Raw genomic sequence first — 21,392 nt, 5'->3', positions numbered from 1 at the left:
AGGGTACTAGAGCCTCCATCAGGAGGCGCCAGGTGGTCCTAGCCGGTGCTTCCTGGCTGCTGGGCGCTTGGGTGGCCACTCAGAAGAGAATCAAGCACCGCCCGGCTGATTAGCAGAGCGCCCCAGTGAGGTTTTTTGTTTCTCCGGGTGGTGCCCATTGGCGCATGTCAAAAAAATTATCCCGCACATGGATGGAAAAAATCCACACAGGTATGGAAACGATTAGAGGGAGCATTGGTCCCAGCCCCAAAGAGCTTCCAGTCTGTGTATACCACGAAAGGCAACAGCTGGAGAATTCAATGAATGCTTCACCCTGTGTTCCATTTGCTCCCTGGCTGAATAGCCGGTTACTGGAAATCTTTGCGGCTGGGAAGTAGAAGTTGATAAGGACATGGGTGGAGAGGCCTGCCTTGTGCTTTTCTGGCAGGAGATAGCAGAGGGCATTGTTACACATAGTCCCACAAATTCTTCTCCCTCCTGAGCGAGCCGTTTGCCTGGAGTGCTGCAGTCTTGTTGATTTGTGGGATAGAAGTGCCACAGGAGGGAGCTGGCCCATGCAGCTAGAGTTTGCTTTGTGCCTTGGTCTGTCTCTAGAGTCAGTCCTAGGTGCACAGGTGCTCTCTGGAGCCCAGGCGAGCGTGTTTGGTGCGTGTGCTCTGAAAGAGGCCATTACCTGCATGCTGTTGGCAGCCATCTCTGTTCCAGGGCTGGGGTGCATGGTGCTAATGAAACAAGTAACATCCGGGCAGTACCAGAATCTAGGACCCTGATTTCTCCTGTCCAAGCTGACCTGCAAAGGCCCAATGGCTGTGAGGTAGAGGAGCAACAAGACCAGCCGGTCATGTAGTTTTTCTCTTATGTTCCCCATCTCTGTTGTGAAAAGGTGCGTGGGGTTTTACTTACCAATTTCCTGGAGCATTTCTTGGAGATCTCCGAAGACATTTGGGGTGAGTTCTGTACCTGGAACAGAAAGGGTGGAAATACGTTGAATTTGTTCACAACCGTCTTTTCTCCCCATGGCTAATTAGGCTTTGGAGTTAAATAGGTGGCGGCAAAAGGGAAGGGGGAGAAAAATCCACTAAGCACTGTGATTAAAATCCCTTTCCCATTCATGTGCAGCGTTAGCTCCCTGCAACCTAATGCGGGCAGTTAAATGTCAGCTCTTTGCACACAAGACAGGAGAGCACAAATATATTATGGAGGGCTGCTCGCTATGCTGAAAGTGGCTCTCATTGTCATGGCTGGAGTGAGTAGAAGGGTGGTTTTTTGCCAGCCTTACACAGTTAGAAGAGATCGTTTCCCTGGCATAGAGGGAGAAAATCTTTTTTAAAGACAGGCAGAACTGTAATAAGGGGCTTTTGTTAAGTGTGAGTGCAAACACAGCTGTTAACAATACCCCTAATTACAGGGCTACAGCGCATTAATGACCAGAATAATTGTCTAGCGCTGACTGTCTTCGAAGAAAAGAAGAAAAGAGGATCCAGCCAGGAAACAAATGCTTTCTGCAGCTTTTCAAACCCAGCGGTACCTCCCTTGCTGCTCTGACATTAATTGGAAATTGGCGTTAGCATTGGCTGTATTATTTAAATGTTTCGTATATATCTGCCTCCTGATGTGCAGCATCCCAAAATACCCTCCCATTAAACATTCGCTCGTCTCCTGGCGGCTAGGTAGCTTACCTCTGTGCGCTGCAGCGCTTGAATTCCCCGTGCGAATTAAGTGGAATGAAATTAATCTCTCTAGAGAGCCCAGCGCTGGGAGAGGAAATGGGAAAATGTATTTAAAAATTGGGTAGGGAGGTGCACGAGAGAACAGTCTTCTTCTTTCTAATCTACCAATCGAGCTATTTTTAGTCGTGCTCGCGTTTCCTAATTTCACAACAGTCTTCCGGGACATCTCTGGTCTAAAACCTCTCTGAGCTCTTTAGAGTCAACGCCACTGGGTGAAGGGGGAAGTGGAGGCGCAGAGACGCGGCCCAGGTTCACGAGTTCGTTAGCATTATGATCATTTGTATTGCAGGCCCATCGAGCGGCCTCTGCTGTGTTTCGGCCCCGCTGTGCTAGGCGCTGCACGTATATTTAAGAGCCAATCCCAGTCCAGAAGAGCTTCCAAACTGAATATACAAGTTGGGCGCAGGAGTGGAAGGAAACCAGGGTCATTATATGCCTGTTTTACAGGGGGCAGCTGTGGCCCAAATCTTCCAATGAGATTTTCAAGGGCTCTGACTTTCCAAAGGGCTCCATGCAGAGCTCTCTGGATAGCGCTGGCCCAAGTGACAGTCCCAAGGTCGCCCAGGGAGTCAGTGGCAGAGCTGAGAATTTAACCTAGGACTCCCAGTCTCAGCCGAGCTCAGGGGGTGGCCAGCCTGTGGCTCCTGGCCTAGAGGTACAGACGCCAACTTTCCAAGGTGCCGGGGAGTCCTTATGGCTCCACTCCTGGCTCTGCCCCAGCACTTGCCCCCGCTGTCCTGCAGAGTGGGAGGCACAGGGAGGGAGGGCTTGGGCCAGGATGGGGGCGTGGCCGGCATATTACCGTGGCTTGCCATGTACATTGGTAAATTCTGGCTCCTTCTCAGGCTCAGGTTGGCTACCCTGATCTAGCTCGTCGGCCGTTAACCTCCAACCACCCTGCCCTCTGGTAGGACAGCCCTGCGGCCCCGGGACCCCTGCTGTGGCTCCGGGCTCCAGCAAGGTTTGCAGCTCCCTGTTTTGGAACCAAAAGAAGCATGAATGGCTGTTAGACCCAGCACAGGGGAGACAGAGGGTGGAACCGTCCTCTGCTGTAAAACACCCCCCGAGGCACCTGTGCTGAGGCTGGGCTCAGGGGGCCGGGGGGATACCAGTGGCAGGGGAGATACCAGTGGCTGGGTGATACCAGGGGTTGGGGGGGATTCTGGGGCTGGGGGGATACCAGGGGCTTCTCGGCCAAGCTGGGAGTGGAGGGAACCCGCTGGAGGGCTCTGTGCTGCCAACGTTCCCGGCAGGGCTGTGCAGCACTTTGTCAGAACAACCCTGTGATATGAACCTTCAATTTCCATCCCTGCGTGTGTGTGTGTGTGTATAAAGGTGGATGGGTGGGTGGGGGGATGTGTGCATGTTCAAGTGTGCGTGTGAGTGTGTACATGTCTGCGTGTGCCTTCGTGTGCAAGTGTGCGTGTGCAAGTCTGTGCATGTGTGCGAGTGTGCATGTCTGTGTGTGTGTGTGCAAGTGTGCATGTGTGCGAGTGTGCATGTCTGTGTGTGTGTGCGAGTGTGCATGTGTGCGAGTGTGCATGTGTGTGAGTGTGTGCATGTCTGTGCGTGTGTGCAAGTGTGCATGTGTGCAAGTGTGCATGTCTGTGTGTGTGTGTGTGTGTGTGTGTGTGTGTGCACCCCGAACCTGGGATTTGGGGGATGCCACTCTGGGGCCAAGGTCTCTAGATCCGCCCTGGGCTAGAATTCACTAGGGGGCACCAAAGGATTAGGAAAATGCTCTTCATCCTGCAGCGGGAACCTCGGAAAGGTGCCTCTGAAGCGGGGGGGGGGGGGGTAGATTTTGTGTGCTCCAGCCCCGCAGTGGGGTGATGGGACGGGGCGGGGCTGGAGTGCCAGCACAGGCTCCCCAAGGCTGTGGGGGGAGGGGAAGCCCTGAGCTTCCTCACTTTCCCCACTCCTGCTTTAAAGGGAGGGAGATAGGAGCACAGGCCAGGCAGACAGAACAGGCCTAATGCAGCCTCCTAGGATGTGTGCTGAGCTGGGGCCGGCCTCTGAGAGATTGGGTGACCTGAACTAGCCGCATCTCTCGGCGCCTCAGTTGTTCTGTCTGTAAAATGGGGGCAATGTATGGATGAGAGCTGAGGGTCATGATGCTGTGAGGTTTAGGCAGCATGGTCCGGGCAAGTCACTTCCCCTCTCCATGCTGTGATTTCCCCTCCCACTCCGTGTGTCTTTGGGGCAGGGGCTGACTGTGGGTTTGGGTGGTGCCTCTTTTAACCTGGCCCAGAGCAGCGGGGACCTCTAGGAGCCACTGTAACGTACGTCAGAGGTGATGATAATTCTCAGGGTGTGTTGCCAGAGCACCCTAAACTCAAACTAAGCTACGCAATCGGCGCCATGCAAGTGGCGTATCGTATTGCGAATCTATTTCAAAATAGCTTATTGTGAAATTTGGGGCAACTACACAGGACCATATTTTGAAATAACACACTATTTCGAGACAGCCCTTAACCTGCATGGAACGAGGGTTACCGGGATGCTGAAACAGCGCACCCGTTATTTCGAAATAACCGGTGGCTTGTATAGACGCGGGACAGCTATTTCGGGATGCCTCCTAAATCCAGAGCAAGCTAGAGAAATTGAAAGGCTGCAGCAAAAGCAATCGGATGAGGTTCAACAAGGACAAGTGCAGAGTCCTGCCCTTGGGACGGAAGAATCCCAAACATTGGTACAGGCTGGGGCCGACTGGCTAAGCAGCAGTTCTGCAGAAAGGGACCTGGGGATTCCAGGGGATGAGAAGCTGGATACGGACAGCAGGGAGCCCTTGTAGCCAAGAAGGCTAATGGCGTATTAGGGGGCATTAGGAGGAGCATTGCCAGCAGATCCAGAGCAGTGATTATTCCTGTTTATTCGGCTCTGGTGAGGCCACATCTGGAGTGTTGTGTCCAGTCCTGGGGCCCCCACTATAGAAAGGATGTGGACACATTGGAGAGAGGCCAGCGGAGGGCAACCAAAATGATTCGGGGGCTGGAGCACATGACCTTGTGGTGGTGCGTCGTGGTCCCCCGCCTCCTGCACCCCCGTAGTGGCACGGACAGACTCCACCAGCCAGTAGAACAGAGGGGGTTTATTGCTTCTCCAGGATACAGCCCAGCACAGAGGTTATCTGGTTCCAGGAACTGGGGCTAGGAGGCCTCAGTGTCCCCCCTTGAGATGGGGGGTGGCTGGTCCCTACAATCCCAGCCCCCTCCCTAGCTCCTTCTCCCCTGCTTCCCAGACTGAAACTAAAACTCTTCCAGCCCTGCCCCCCCAGCCAGGGGCGACATTCCACCTTCCTTTGTTTCTCTCCCTGGGGGGTAGCTGGTCGGACAGGTTGAGAGACCCTTGCCTAGTGACTCATCCCCTGCCCTGCTGGGCTGTGCTACAGCCAGTGGGGGTCACCCACAGCCCCAGCATAGCAACCAGCAAGGTACCCACACTACATCACAGCCCTATGGGGAGAGGCTGAGGGATTTTGGCTTATATAGTTTGCAGAAGAGAAGGGGGGGGGGGATTTGAGAGCAGCCTTCAACTCCCTGAAGGGGGTTCCAAAGAGGCTGGAGAGAGGCTGTTCTCAGTGGTGACGGATGATAGAACAAGGAGCAATGGGCTCAAGTTGCAGTGGGGGAGGTCTAGGTTGGATATTAGGAAAAATGATTACCGTAGGAGGGTGGGTTCCCGAGGGAGGGGGTGGAATCTCCATCCCTAGAGGTTTTTAAGTCCCGGCTTGACCAAGCCCTGGCTGGGGTGACTGAGTTGGGGTTGGTCCTGCTTTGGACTGGGGCTGGACTCAGTGCCTGCCAGCCCTGGGATTCTACGCTTCTATCCCGAAATAGCCGTGCCTTATAGACATACCCTTAGCTCTTGTGTACGCCAGTCTAACCCCGTGATGTTCAGCGGAGTTACCGTGGACATCCAAATTGGGCATCGCCTGCTTTTCCGTCCCGTGGGAGGGACCGGCTGCGGTTTTCTCTTCCATATGAACGTGGGGAATCGCCCTTGCGCACCAGCTGCCAGAAGAAACCCTCTTGCCCATCTGTTGTTTTGGCTTAGAATTAAATTCCAGGAAACTCTCGGTTTGCAATGCCGTAGCGCCTGAATTGACTTTACACATCAGGCTGTTCACAGCCAACGGACGCTAAAAGAACACGTCCCACGTGGCCGATGACACGATGCTATTACCGGTACCTCTGGGCGCCATCTAGTTAAGTCAACCAGTGAGAATTGCTGGTACTCATGGCATCTGTGGGAAGCCGTTTCCGGGGCCTCTGAGGGCTACACACAATGGGGACTGAATTCCGGAGTTAGGGTGTGAGCAGTGAGTTGTGTTGGTCACACGTTGTCTTGGAATCCTGTAGTGGAATAGCAAAGTGCATCTGAATTGCTGCCTCTATTCTTTGTTCTTTGTGGTTCCACCTTTCCCACCGAGTCCTGTGGTCCAGGAAGCCAGGTGACATCAAAGGAGTGACACCAATCTAGGGATGTGAACGACAAGTCAACTAGTCGCGCCCCCTCTCCCCTGCTGTGTCTATCAAAAAGAGACAGCAAGGTGGGGGGAGAGAATGAGGTGCTTCAAAGCAGCCGCACCGCATGGAGCTGGGGGTCAGCTGGGGACTCCATGCAGCGCGGCTGCTTTGAAACGCCGCGTTGAGCCTGTCGCCCGGCTCCCTGTGGCGTTTCAAAGGGGCAGCGCCGCATGGAGCCTGGGGTCAGCTAAGTTCCCAGCGGATGCTGGGCTCCATGTGACTCTGCCCCTTTGAAACACTGTGGGGAGCACACAGAGCTTTTGGCTTTGAAGTGTAGCAACAGCCCTGGGGTGCAAATTGCATCGACTAGTCGATTAGCCGGTGAATCTAAATGTAACATCCCTACACCAGTGAGGTCTCGCCTAGGCAATGCTAGGGATGTTAAAAAGCAGTGATTAGTGTAACCGTGTGGCCGTTAAAACTTGTAGCGGTTACACGCCGCCTCCCTGGGAGCCAGCCCGGGAGCTGGTGTGTAACTCCTTGGGTCACTGATAAGCTTTTTGCTTACCAGTGATCTGTTTCAGCGGTTACACTCTTCCATCCCTGCTCAAAGCATGTTTAGACGACACTGCATGGAACGGTGTTAGGGCACAGGGAATGGATTTAAGCCACCCCTTTCAGCCTGGCTGTCCCGAATCCTGCAAGCAAATCTACGCCGCAGCGAAAGCACCTCATTTGATGCCTCCACGTAACGAGGCAGCCTGTCCGTGCGGCCCTCGTGTGGGAGAATTTGCCTCCGTCCTTCTGCGGCACCGGCGCGCGCTCCGAAAATGCGCTCTCCAGAGAGCTGGTCTTCCCGTGCTTGTGCGAAATGGCGACTTTCCGGGGCTGCCATGTTCCTGACCCTCCTTCTCGTCTTGGCCGGGGGGGCCCCATGTGCCCACGTGGGCTGGCCGGTGTGAGAACGGGCCCGCTCCAGCCCCCCGGGCGGTAAAGGGGCCCAGACGCTGCGTGCCGGAAGATGCGCGTTGTGAAGTTCCACCTGGGGTTGTCGGCTGCTCCAAGGTGAGCCAGCTGGCCAGGGTCTCCCTGCCAGCGGTTTTCAGACTTTTTTTCTCCTTGACCCAGTGGAAGAAGGTCGTTGAGGCGGGAGTGTGGGTTCTGGTGAGGAGGGGCTTAGGGTTGTTAGAAGGGGCTCTGGCTTTGGGGGGGGTCTGGGCTGGGGCAGGAGGGGCTGACCGTGAGCAGCTCCCAGGCAGTGGTGCGGGGGGGGGTCTAAGGCAGCGTCCTGCCTCTCCTGGCCCCGCAGACCAGGCTGCCCCCAGAAGCAGCCAGCGGCAGGTTCCCAGCCAGTGGGGCTAGTGCTCGGGGCAGGGGCAGAGAGCGGAACCCTGTGCGCTCCCTCCCTGCCCTCACCTAGGAGCCGGGCCTGCTGCGGCCACTTCTGGGGCGCAGCACAGTCTGTGGTGCCAGGACAGGCAGGAAGCTGCCTTAGCCCCCACACTGCTCACCTGCCTCTGCAGCACCGAGACCCCGAGCCCGACATCCCACCCCCAGTCCTGGGGCGCGACTCCTAGGTTGAAAACTGCTGCTCTGTGGGACCTTCCCCCAGGTGTGAATCCCTGCCTTTCCGGGGCACGTCACGCCACGCGTCCGGCTCCCTGCGCCCACGTGCCCACTTCCCGCCCCCACGCCCGAGGGCTGCAAAGTGGCCAAAGTGGGGAGCGAATCTCCCCTGCAGTTCAGAGTTGAGCTCAGATCTGGTGCTGCAACTGGCTTTGTGCTGCGCCGGCTGTACGCTGCCGTGCGCCGGCTGTACGCTGCCGTGCGCCGGCTGTACGCTGCCGTGCGCCGGCTGTACGCTGCCGTGCGCCGGCTATACACTGCCGTGCGCCGGCTGTACGCTGCCGTGCGCCGGCTGTACGCTGCCCTGTGCCGGCTGTACGCTGCCGTGCGCCGGCTGTACGCTGCCGTGCGCCGGCTGTACGCTGCCGTGCGCCGGCTGTACGCTGCCGTGCGCCGGCTATACACTGCCTTGCGCCGGCTGTACGCTGCCGTGCGCCGGCTATACACTGCCTTGCGCCGGCTGTACGCTGCCGTGCGCCGGCTGTACGCTGCCATGCGCCGGCTATACACTGCCTTGCGCCGGCTGTATGCTGCCTTGCTCTGGCTCGGGACACACCCGTCTGAACGCACAGGGTGTGGCAGATTTATATCATTTTTAAACCAAAGGCCTCTATGCTGGCGAGACGGGTGAGCCTCAGAACAGAGCAGGGATGTAAAATCCCAATTAACCCACTAACCGGTTAAACATTAGGTTAACCTATTGTTTAACCAGTTAACCGACTAAGTGGGATCCCAGGCGGCTCCCACCCCTAGCTCTGTGCAGGGCTGGCAGCCGGAGTAGGCTCCCGGCCCCGGTGCCAGATGCAAGGGGTGGGCTGCCGGCTGGCTACCCCATGCTGGGGCCTGGTGGGCTGGAGCAGTCCTCTGCCCATGGCTGGTGGTGGGCTGCTCTCAGGGAACCAGTTAACCATTACCCGGTAAACATCAGGTAACCATTACCCGGTTACCCGTTCACATCCCGACAGAAGGTTTGACCTCAGATCAACCCTCAGCCACCCAGATGCACAAATCCCTGCCTGGCCTGGGAACTTCTGGGAACCTGCTGCCGGATTGTGTTCTGGCTCAGTCCACGAGGGGCGGCTGTGATCACACAAATCACCTGTGGCTGCCGCCCTGCGGGGCGCGGTGCCGCCTGCTGCCGCTAGAGGGGATGCAGGATTCGCTGTGAGGGTTAGCCGGCTGCGTGGGCCCCGAGGGGAAACCCGCTGGGCCCTGGCCCAGCTCGGCACGTGTGGGGAGGCAGCAGCCGGGGGCTGTTAGTGCGAGTCCCACAGATGTGGAAATGTAGCAGCGGGGCCCTTTGGGCTCAACAGCAGCCGCCCGCGACAAAGGGATGTGGGGAACCGTAGAGCACTAGAGCTGGAAGGGACCTCGAGAGTCATTGAGTCCAGTCCCCTGCCTGCACGGCAGGACAAACCCCATCTAGTCCCCCCGACCGGTGTCTGTGCAACCTGCTCATAAATCTCTCCAGGGACGGAGCTTTCACAACCTCCCTGGGCAATTTATCCCAGTGCTTCACCACCTGGACAGCTGGGATGTTTTTCCTAACGTCCAACCTAAACCTCCCTTGCTGCAGTTTAAGCCCCTTGATTCTTGTCCTGTCCTCAGAGGCCACGGAGAACAATTTTTCTCCCTCCTCCTTGTGACACCCTTTTAGATACTGGAAAACTGCTCTCCTGTCCCCTCTCCGTCTTCTCTTCTCCAAACTAAACAAGCCCAGTTCTTTCAGCCTTCCCTTGTAGCTCACGTTTTCTAGACCTTTAACCATTTGTGTTGCTCTTCCCTGGACCTTCTCCAATTTCTCCACGTCTTTCCTGAAATGTGGTGCCCAGAACTGGACACAATCCTCCAACTGAGGCCTAATCAGCACAGAGCAGAGCGGCAGAAGGACTGCTTGTGTCTCGCTCACCATACTCCTGTCCATGCAGCCCACAATCACGTTTGCTTTTTTTTCCAACAGCATCACACTGCTGACTCCTGTTTAGCTTGTGGTGCACTCTGACCCCTAGATCCCTTTCCGCAGGACTCCTTCCTAGGCAGTCGCTTCCCATTCTGCATGTGTGACACCGATTGTTCCTTCCGAAGTGGAGCACTTTGCCTTTGTCCTTATTAAACATCATCCTCTTTACCTCAATCAACCAACTTCAGAGGAGGGCTGGGGCTAGCCCAGCCTCATAGACATTGGGTCAAACGGCAACATTTACAGTGAATTTAATAATCGGCAACACAGGGCACTGGGACATGGCTGGAAGGGGCAGCGTCTGTGGGGCTGGAACCACTGATAACACGCAGCGTAGCTCATGCAGGGTAGAGAATTCCTGGCTTTCTGGCATGGCCTGAGGTGTAAATTAATTGCTCCGGGCTACATTTAAATACCAGGTGTGGAATGTGATGGAAAACAAGAACATTATATATTGCGGCTGCCTCTTTTGGCCGGTTATTCCAGGGGCTTAATTAGTTTGTGGTTTTAATTGGGAGCCAGTAGTGGGCTTGGGGCTTGAACCTGAGGATTGGTGTTAGGGAGAAGGCAGGTTTGAACCCCGGCTCTTTTGCTCAGTGGCACTCACAGCTCTAGGTGCGTTATGTGCACTGTGTATCATTGGCATGGGTGCCAATGGTGGGGGGACAGGGCAGCCTGGAGCAGTTTCTTGGCCCCCCCCAAACTGAGTGGCATTGTGACTTGGCATGCCAGGTCATAGCACCACTCCAGTTTGGGCCGGCAGCTGCTCTCTGCCTCAGTTTCCCCATTATAGACTCATAGACTTTAAGGTCAGAAGGGACCATTATGATCATCTAGTCTGACCCCCAGCACCGTGCAGGCCACAAAATCTCACCCACCCCTCCTAGAATAATCCTCTCACCTAAATCTCAGATATTGAAGCCTTCAAATAGTTTGAAGACCCCCAAATGCAGAGAATCCTCCAGCTGTGATCTGTACCCCATGCTACAGAGGAAGGCGAAAAACCTCCAGGGCTTCACCCAATCTACCGTGGAGGAAAATTCCTTCCCGACCCCAAATATGGCGATCAGCTAAACCCTGAGCATGTGGGCAAGACTCACCATGCAGACACCCAGAAAGTTCTCTATAGTAACTCCTGTCATCCCTCCATTGACCTTAATGAATGGTCAATTAGTTACCAAGATCATGTTATCTCATGAAACCATCCCCTTCATAAACCCATCTAGTTTAATCTTGAAGCCAGATAGATCTTTTCCCCCACTACTTCCCTTGGAAGGCCATTCCAGAACCTCACTCCTCTAATGGTTAGAAACCTTCGTCTAATCTCAAGTCTAAACTTCCTACTAGCCAGCTTATATCCATTTGTTCTTGTGTCCACATTGGTATTAAGCTTAAATAATTCCTCTCCCTCCCTGGTATTTATCCCTCTAATATCCTGGCACCGTTGATCAAGCCAGATCTTAGTTGACTGCTTCATAGGGTAGCTGGCTCGTAAAATACTCTGTGGTGTGTATGAATGGTGGGCGATCTTTGAATTCAGTTACCGACAGTGATGCAGCCACCTCGGGGGCGGGTGGGGGCAGCTGTTTAACAGCTAGGAGTTGATACCTGTTTTTAAAAACTCCAGGATGACTTCACGACTCTCTGTTGCCTGGCACCTTGCTTGTCAGTGACACCCCCCTTCCTTCCCGTGCAAAGTGAGCGTGAAACACAACCTGCTTAGAATGGAACCCGTTCGCACACTCGCTCTGCACGGGGACAGTGACAGGCAATGAGCCTCGGAGGGAAGACATGGTGCCATGGCATTAATGAACACCACCCCGCCCACTTCTCAGCTTGCACCAGCTCGCACTTTGATGGGCAGCCCAGGGTCCTGGTGTCTTGACCCCAAAGAGCACAGTGTGACGGCGCGTTGGGGTTTTCCAGTCTCCTGCACCCCTGTAATTGCACGAACAGACTCCACCAGCCAGTAGAATAGAGGGGGTTTATTGCTTCTCCAGGATACAGCACAGCACAGATGTAATCTGGTTCCAGGGCAGGCCTAGGATGCCTCAGCCCCCCTTGAGATGGGGGAGCCTGGGCCCCTAAATTCCAGCCCCCTTCCCTAGGCTGTTTCCCCTATGCTCCCAGACAGAAACTAACTCACTATCAGCCCTGCCCCTCAGCTAGGGGCGGCATCCCACCTTCCTTTGTTTCTCTCCCTGGGGGGTAGCTGGTCGGACAGGTTGAGAGACCCTCTTTGCATAATGACTCACCCCCTGCCCTGCTGGGCTGTGCTACAGACAGCAGCCAGTGGAGGTCACTCACAACCCACTGCCCAGCATAGCAGCCAGCAAGGTACCCCCCACTACGTCACACACAGTCTCGGGGCCGGTGGACTTGAGTAACAAACCAGCTGGCATTATCCTGAGAACAGGGACTGGTTTTCCCTTCCTCCAGCCAGGGGACCCAAGAGATGTGATCACTCATTGTCCAATCCCTGAGCCAGCACTGTGCACCACCAGTGAATGAAACAGCACGGCACAGTCTCACTGTATGGTAGGGAATGTCTACAGTTGTAGCTTATTTCGGAATAGGGCTGCAAATGGAGGCGTTCGGAATTGCAAATCAAGCCCGGGATTTAAATATCCCACGCTTGATTTGTATCTTCCCAGCTGGGAGCCATTTTTTGAAATTTACAAGCCCGGAATAACGGCCAGAGTTTACATGTGTCAGTGAAACGGGCATTGGAAATAAAGCCCCATTTTGAACTACCTGTTAAACCTCATTGCAGGAGGCCTGGGTACAGGGGCAAGAGCAATCTGCCGGGGTGGGGAGTGGATTGCGGTCTCATAGCCCGTCTGCCTCTTGCCTTGCAGCCGCGAGGAGGCGGAGGCCATCGAGAAAGAGCTGCTGGAAGATTACAGGTTTGGTCGGCAGCAGCTGATTGAGATCTGGGGCCACGCCTGTGCCATGGCAGTGACCAAGGTAAGAGCTTTCCCCTTGGAGCTCTGGGGGAGCCTGGGAGCCAAGCCAGGGACTTGGCCGGCACGCGGCGCGCTGTTATCCAACGCGCTCCCTTTCCTGGGGTCTCCTTCCCTCTCCCCGCCTCTTTTCTACCAGCGTCCCCCTTCCTGACCCTACTCTGGTGCTAGAGGCACAGGAAGGACAGGGTGATTTCCTTCCTCCTCCATTGCAGGGACAGCCCCCGGCTTGGCCAGCAAAACAGGGATTACAACAGGGCCTTCCCCAGGCGAACGCACACGCCTCAAAGGGGGAGCCGGGTTAGTTCGCAACTTCACAAGCAATGCACCCAAGAGACTCACCAAAAGATAGAGCAAATCCTGAGCTTTCGCCGGCGAAACCCACTTCATCAGCTGAGCCGGAGTGGGAAGAACAGAAACCAAGAGAAATATAAACAGCAAATAAAGTCCCTGTCAATTGTAGGACCGGTGCTAATGAGGCTAATTAAGTAGGCTGGATGTGTCCTATACTTCGCTTTTGATTAAAAAAACGCAGCTGTTCAAGGCAGGGGAGACGGACTTTATAATGCGACATCCAGTTAACGGCATTGTTCAAGCCCAGGGGAACAGGGTCAGATTTGGAGATGAATAGCAATTCTGCACTCTCTCTCTCTGGCTACATCTAGACGGCATCCCTCTGTCGACACAGGGATACAAATCAAGCCCGTCGAAATTGCTAATGAAGCTGGGATTTAAATATCCCGTGCTTCATTAGCATAAACACGGCCGCTGCTTTTTTTCAAAATGGAGTTTTTGGGGAAAAAAACCCGGCAGTCTGGACGCGGAAGTGTCGAAAATAAACCCTTTTTCGACAGAGCCTGTATTCCTCAAAAAATGAACATAGTGGGTTAGTGAAATTCCTTTGTTGAAGAAAGGCTACTTTTAAATCCATGACTGAGTGCCCAGGCAGGTTAAAATGTTCCCTGCAGGTTTGGGGGTGTTACCATTTCGAAGATGTATTTATCGGCTACTGTGTGCAGACAGGGCTACATGGTTCTTTGGTCTGACCCAGTCTAGATGTTCTTATGTATCTGATTTGTGTCCATGAATCTTCTGGCGCAGAGACGGTCCCAATAGTTTGGCCAATAGATACGGCAGAGGGGCGTTGCTGGCACTTGATGGCGTGTATCGCATTAGAGGCTGTGCAGCTACCTGAGCCCCGGATGTGGTCGCTGATGTGCTTAGGTCCTGGCATGGTGTCGCTTGTGTAGATGTGTGGACAGAGTTGGTGGCAGCGGTGGGTTCCTGGGGGAGTGTGTCTGAGATGGCTGCTGGGAAGGATTGGTTTCAGGTTAGGGGGTTGTCTGTAGGCGAGGATTGGCCTGTCTCCCTAGGCCTCCCGTCCTCGCTGGATCGGGTTCAAAGAGGGCCGTGGAACGGACACGGCCGTTGACCAGTGAGTGCTGCCGTCTTCCACTTCCATGGAGCCAGCCATGATGGGAAGCCCAGGAGCACCTCGGAACGGGTTGTTTTCAGGGCCGTTCCCATCTGGTACAGGACCTGGAAGTGCTTGAGTTGGAGGCTCCTGGCGTGGTGTCTCCAGGCAGGATGAGCTGGTCTCGGGAGCTGTCCAGCAGACGCCAGTGTTTTCGGGAAGCGTTGGCTTATGTCAGGACCTGAGCGCGCACTGCGGCCCTGGCACCGTTCCCCCTTACTGGGGTAACCCCCGCACGGCTATTGCCATGCAGATTTGCTTTGCGAGTTGGCCATTGTGCCGAGGAAACTGCAGGGAACACCAGATCCCATGAGAAAAGCAGCTAGACATTGCTTTGCCAGCTGCCGACATGCGCCCACCTCTGGGGCAGAGCATGGCAGCTGCACAGCATCGCTACACCAGATCCAAAGGGCCGGTTCCTCAGCTGGTGTAAATCATCTGGATGCCAATGGAGCCAGATGGAGTGACTGTGATGACTTGTTGGGGTTTTCCCGTTTCCTGCACCCCCGTAATGGCACGGACAGACTCCACCAGCCAGTAAAATAGAGGGAGTTTATTGCTTCTCCAGGATACAGCACAGCACAGATGTCATCTGGTTCCAGGGCAGGCCTAGGATGCCTCAGCCCCCCTTGAGATGGGGGAGCCTGGGCCCCTAAATTCCAGCCCCTTTCCCTAGGCTGTCTCCTCCATGCTCCCAGACAGAAACAAAACCACTCACTTCCAGCTCTGCCCCCAGCCAGGGCTCCACTCCCTTTCTTCCCATTGTTCCGCTCCCTTGGAGATCACTGGTCAGACAGGTTCGAAGCCCCCTTGCATAATGACTCATCCCCTGCCCTGCTGGGCCGTGCTGCAGCCAGTGGAGGTCACTCGCAACCCAAGCTTAGCAACCAGCAAGGTACCCCCACTACGTCACAGTGACACCAACCTGGCCAGAAAAGAGGCAGCCGACCGTCCTCCCATTGAAAGAACAGGCTGGGCGCGGAGGCGTGGGGATGGAGGAGACTGGGGCTGTGTCTCCACAGCAGGGCTTACTGCGAAATAAGCGATGCAAATTGAGCTACGTCAGTTGCGTGGCTTATTTCAAAATCGGGAGCGCCTCTACAGCACCGATTTCGAAACGGAGCCCTTGTCCTCCGCCTTCCCGTGCTCTTCGTGCAGTGAGGGTTGCAGGAGTCGGCGTAAGCCGTCCTCCAACTTGACAGGCTGTCGAAATCCTGCTATGTAGAGGCGGACTCAGTTCTGTCGAAATAATGTTGCTGTGTCGACGTACCCTGGATGTGCAATGATCCAGATTGGAAATCTACCAGGAGCCAGGGTGTGAGGCCCCTCTCCATAACACACTTGAAAGGGCTTGACACAACAGATGCTTAACAGCTGACAGCTGGGGCGTGGAGCGAGCTGTCTGGTGTTTTGCTGAGGGTTCCCGGCTTCCCTAAGGGATGCGACGTGCCAAGCGCCTGGAAGGTGGGTGGGTGACTCAGTTCCCCCTCCCCCCTCACCGCTGCAGCGCAAACTCCCATGCGGCGCGACACTGTGGCTTCTCACGTTGGGCTGGCAGCCGAACTGGTTCAACTCCCGCCCCCCCACATCTGAGCCTTTGGTTCCCGCTTTCACCTGAACGCAGCAAAACCCGAGGCCGTGTGCGAGGGGGCCTTTGCGGGAACAGGTTTGCGTGCAGGAGCGAAATGTCAGCTCATAAATATTTAGCTCGTGGTATTTCCGCAGCAAATTTGCTCAGCAGGGGCTGAGACAGAGGCGGGAGCGTGAAGGTAATTCTCAGCCCCTTTTCTGCCGCTCTGCTGCCGTACGTGGCCCTGGGACCCACCCGAAAGCCCCTTTGCCCCGGCAGCGCAGTGCGAAGGGACCAGAGCGGAAATCGAACGAGGTCTGTGTTTCCTTCACGGATTCAAAGGTGATGTAAGCAGAGGGGAAAATTCCATGTGGGTGTAAACTGACCAGAGACCAGCTGAGTGGGGTGAAGTGGGGTAACAAATACCCATTGTGCATGTGATAGCACGAGTTTGGAAAAGCATCTCCCCCCGCCACGCCTCCTGCCCAGGCAATGTGGAGCAATCCTGTCCACACTGGATCCTGTGCCTTCCAGCTGGCTGCTTTTTCTGCTCAGCAGCCCTACATAGAGTGTACCCTATATCCGGTCTCCAAACCCCGCCCTCTACCAAATTCCAGGGCAGTGCTTATGGCAGACAGGACGGGCTCATTCATGGGCTGCCATGAGAGACAGCTGCACAGCCTCTAATGCGATACACGCCACTAAGAGCCAGCAATGCCCCTCTGCCATGTCTATTGGCCAAACCGGGCCGTCTCTGTGCCAAAGGATAAATGGACACACGTCAGACATCAGAAATGATAACACACTGAAACATTAGGGGGACATTTTAACCGGCCTCCGCACTCAATCATAGGTTTAAAAGTAGCTGTTCTTCTGCAAAGGAATTTCACTAACCCATTACAGAGAGAGAGTGCGGAATTGCTATTCATCTCCAAATCCGACACTGTTCCCCTGGGCTTGAACAAAGACATTAGCTGGATGTTGTATTATAAAGTCAGTCTCTCTTGCCTTTAACAGCTGCATTTTTACATCACAAGCTAAGTATAGCACACATCCAGCCTACTTAATTAGCCTCATTAGCACCGCTCCTACAACTGACAGGTATTTTTTTGTAGTTATATATCTCTTGGATTCTGTTATCTCCACTCCAGCTCATCTGAGGAAGTGGGTTTTACCCACAAAAGCTCATGATTTTATATAGTTTGGTTTGTCTCGCTGTGTCTAGACTACAGGGTTTTGTCACAAAAGTGGACTTTTGTTGAGAAAACTATACCTGCGTCTACACTGCCGCTGAGTTCTGTCGACATAACATCGACAGAACTCAGCAGTTCTACGAGGAATAACGCCTTTTGTCGACAGAGTTCTGTGGACAGAAGGCGTTATTACATCTACACTGTCCTTTGCGTCTACACTGTCATGTCGACAAAGTGGCTTGCTTTGTCGACAGAACTGGATGTCTTCTAGGCGCTCTTTGTCTACAGAAGCTTTGTCAACAGTATCTGTCGACAAAACGTCTGTCAACAAAAGCCTGAAGTCTAGACGTACTAAGGGTACATCTACACAACAGTGCTATTTCGTAATTCCAAAATAGCTTTCTTCACGTCTTAACAGGAAGCCCATTATTTCAGAATACATTTGAAATAACGGGCTGGTTATTCCGATATCCCAGAAGCCTCGGAATAGCACTCTATTTTGAAATCGGGCGTTGCGTAGACCGCGCCAAACTTCGAAAGAGGCTCTTCGGAAAGAAGCTATGCCATTTGTGTAGCTCAAGGTGCGTCGCTTATTTCGAGCAACGTGCGACAATGTGGACACACCGCATGGTGCCACGGGACTGCTTGTTTTCATCAGATGAGTTGCTTTGCTTGTCCATCAACCGGGACGCCTCCTGCTGGTGCATTTGTAACACTAATGTGCATCTGCTAGCACAAGATTTCCCCCAACCTATGGATCATCCGGCAAACCCCTTGCTTATTAACCAGGACACAGAACGCAAATATTGACTGAGAATCCGGCTGTGCTAACAAGCCGCACCAGATCCAGCAGACTTAGGTGGTAAAATGTCAAGCACGGTCAGAGAGGCAGGCCAGCTTGTTGGCCGTTCAGCACGAGGGTCTGAAAACTCAGTCGGCCTGCGCGGCATTCATGGGCGGTGGTGTTTTATAACTGTGCCTGTCTTCTGAGCTACCAGCTGGATCTGCCGACCAGAAACTGTGCTCACCGGACCGATTCAAGGCTCTGCCTCGGCTGCAATTTGTTGCAAATAAAACTTGTGCCGTCGCAATTGACAAGACGCCACACAGGCAACGTCAAGCTTATCGGTTTAAGTGTTTAAACGTTTGTACCAGGGATGGCCGGGCCCTGGATCGTGAGCCGTATGCGACTCTTCCACCCTTAAAGTGCAGCTCGCGAAGCCCCCCCCCCCCCACAGCTCATGAAGCTGCCCCTGCACCCCTAGAAACGGTCCCCAACCCCCGGCTCCTGTGCTCACCGGGGTAAGGGAGCTGTTTGGCATGATGATGACAGCAGCTGACGGGAGCCTGATGTGGCAAAAAAGCCCTGTTTTTTAAAGGGGCAGCGTCCTTATTTTTTTTTCCCCCTCCTCAACAAAAATTGCTCAAAAACTGAAAAATTCCAATGCAGCTCTTCAAATGTTTTCCGCTGCAGTTTCAGCTCTCTTCGTTTAATGGGTTGGCCACCCCGGTCTATACGCTACCATCCCGCGCGAATATAATCCACCCAGGGGACACCGTCACCGTCGTTGTGATTTATTCTTCAACAGCATCCAGTCTGCAGGAAGCTTGGCAGCAGCTTCCTCCCGGTCCAGATGGGGAAACTGAGGCACGGAGAGGGGCTCCCATATGTCAGAGCTGGGATTGGCACCCAGTTGCTCCTGGCACACACCCCTGTGTCCGTGAGCTGCTGGCTGCAACGCGCCGAGCTGCAGAGGTTTGCTTGAGCCGTGGCAGGCGCTGTCAGCGGTTGGCGGTTTGCAGGGACGTTTAGCAGACGGTGGCGGATCCATTCCCCGGCCTGGTTTTCCTCTTCCTGTTGTTTTTGGATGCCTGGGGCACCGTCGGTTATTTCATCTGGGTGCGACGGCTTGTGCGGGAGTGCGGCGTTTCGTTTTCTTTCCAAACAAATGGGATCGGAGGTTCCTCACTCCAGGGGAAAAGACTCTCCCGTCCCGAGGCCCAGGCTGAGCACGGGAGGGGCAAGAGAGACCCGTCTCTGCCAATCAGCAGCAATGCCCTCTTCCCAGTGGCCGAATGGGGGGGACCCAGTCCCCTAGGCCAGGAAGACAGCTGCCTGCATGGGGATCGGGTGGCTTTAGAAGCAGATTGTACTCAGGCCTCCCGCAGCAGGGAGCTTGGCGAGGGAAGAAAACAAGGCTCGGTTCCCTCCCCATCTAGCAGCCAGGGGAAGGCAGGTGGGCTCCTCACCCCCATCTGGCCCCCGCTTGTGGCTGGGCAGAGGAGGGGGGATGGTTAACAAGAGCCGAGCGGTGGATGCCAAGGCCTGGCTGTGTTTGTTAGCAGAGAGGGATCGCAGGGCGGGTACCACCTGGAGAGCAGCATCTGCCGAGGCCAGCGGCAGACTTCCCCAAAGGCGGCGCCCCCCAGGAGCCAGTGCCCGCGCCGTGCCACCCACTGGCCGGGAGCGTTAGAGCAAGCCGGTGCTGGCGGATCTCCCAGGCAAGGAGGCTGGTCCCTGGGGGGGCTTTGGAGATGATGCTCCGGCAGTAGAAACACGAGCCTGATTCCTGTTGCACCTGGGGCCTTCCCACTCCCTCCCGGACGCCCAGATCTGCGGGCTTTGTGGGACCTCCCGAGGCAGCGATGGGCAACCTGGCCAGTGGTTTTCCGACAAGGGGTCACCCCCCCGGACAGGGGGGTGGAATGTCAGGCCCTGGGTCTCGTGACTGCAGGGGGCTCAGGTGAGCAGTGGGGGGGCGAAGGCAGCTCCCGGTCTGTCTTTGCCCCGCAGACTGTGCCCAGAAGTGGCCGCAGCAGGCCCAGCTATAGGTGGGGGGTGGGGAGCGCACAGGGTCTGCGGGGCCAGGAGAGGCAGGAAGCTGCCTTAGCCCCCCTGCTGTCCGGGAACCGCTCGAGGTCAGCCCCTCCTGCCCCTGCCAAAGCTGGAGCTCCCTCCGCCCCCCCAACGCCCATCCTCCGCCCCACCCTGCAGCCCACACCGCAGTCACATTCCGTCGGGTCGCGGCATCAACGATTTTCTTCGGCTGGGGGTGAAATTTGCAACCCCCTGAGAGAGACCCGTTTGGGAGCCACACGAGCGGCCTCCGTCATCTCAGCAGGCTGCGAAAGCGTCGGACCCATGCTGCTCTCCCGGGACCGGGCCGTGCGGCTGGCTGCGCTCGCGGGCCGAGACACCTCGGGCGCTGCCGATGGCACCGGAGTGGGGCTGTGATTGGCCGCCGAGGCAGCACCCGGCTCTCTCGCCACTGTGCGCAACGAGCCCGCCCCTCCCTTCGTGCATCCCTGGCTTTCTGCGCGTGTCGCGTCAGCAACACCGGTCGGGAAAAACTCCCCGGAGAGAAGCCAGCGGAATCTGGCAGCGGCAAAGCCAGGGTCTCACGGCTTGCACACAGAGCCCCGACAGGCCCACCGCTGCCCAGAGATGTCGGGGCATTTGCTTCACTCCCTGGACGGCCTGGATCCGGTCTGGTCCCTGCCCAAACCACCGCCTGGGTGGGAGAAGAGGAAGCGCCGCACCACGTAAGATCGGACCCACCTGGCCCCGGCTGCCCTGGACACGCCAAGCCCGGGCCCTGCTCAGAGAGGCCGTTGCAGGAGGTGGGCACAGGGGGGCCCGGCCTGTCCACCCTGTTTGCACCCGCTCTGGCCTGCCCTGTGCTGGGTGCTGCTCCCGCAGCCGGCGTGACTTGCTGACCTGGCTCTGAGCCTGCTGGCAGAGAGCGGCTACGGCTCGGACGGCCCCCGCTAAACCAGGCGATTGCGGAGTGGGCCCTATTAACGCGCCTGCTAGCGGGGCCGGCTGCCTCCTGGCTACTCCTGGATCCCTCCTCCTGGGCGCTGAGGCTCCCGGGCGCCGGGCCTGGCATGCAAGAGGAAAGTCGAAAGTCGACATGCGGCTGCGGGCTGGGACGGCCGCTGTGTGGGGAGTGAGAGCTGAGAGAAGTCGCTGGGCCCGCTGAGATGCACCTGACACGGCTCTCAGGTCATGCCCACACTTGGCCCCTCTGCTCCTGGGCAGGACCCCCCCCCACCCCCAGGGCCACAGCCCCTTGTCGGGGAGCCCCCTCCACTCCCGTGGCAGAGACTGCCTTTTCTCAGGGGCCCACTCTTGTGGGGGGGCCCACTCTCACCTGAGGGGTCTGCCCCCCCGCCTCTGCCTCTCAGGGCCTTCAGCTGCCTGCCTCCTCCATGAGCCCCCTTGGGGGGTCCCCTCCCTCTGGACCCCCAGGGCCTCCCCTCCCAGCAGGAACGGTGCCCCCCTGTTCTCCAGCCCAGAGCAACTATCAGCCAGCACCAAACAGGAGGGTCTAGTGAGCCTTGAACACAGCAAAGGATCCCTCAGGCCAGTCACGTGGGCCCTCAGCCCCCACGTCAGTCTCCCCT

General features: G+C 56.0%; 1 protein-coding gene across 2 annotated transcripts in view; it reads left to right on the top strand.

Moving 5' to 3' along the window:
- LOC102447113 (yjeF N-terminal domain-containing 3) overlaps nt 1-21,392 on the top strand; it is a 57,729-nt gene that overhangs the window by 21,004 nt on the left and 15,333 nt on the right. For both annotated transcript variants that reach the window (XM_075902802.1, XM_075902800.1), the window contains one exon: nt 12,644-12,752. In XM_075902802.1, the coding sequence (XP_075758917.1) occupies nt 12,644-12,752 (109 nt within the window). The remainder of the gene's footprint in view (nt 1-12,643; nt 12,753-21,392) is intronic.

The sequence above is a fragment of the Pelodiscus sinensis genome, chromosome 19, assembly GCF_049634645.1.
Source record: "Pelodiscus sinensis isolate JC-2024 chromosome 19, ASM4963464v1, whole genome shotgun sequence".
NCBI classification, from domain to species: Eukaryota; Metazoa; Chordata; order Testudines; family Trionychidae; genus Pelodiscus; species Pelodiscus sinensis.
The sequence above is the reverse complement of the archived record's forward strand: the minus strand, read 5'-3'. Positions and strand labels throughout refer to the sequence as shown.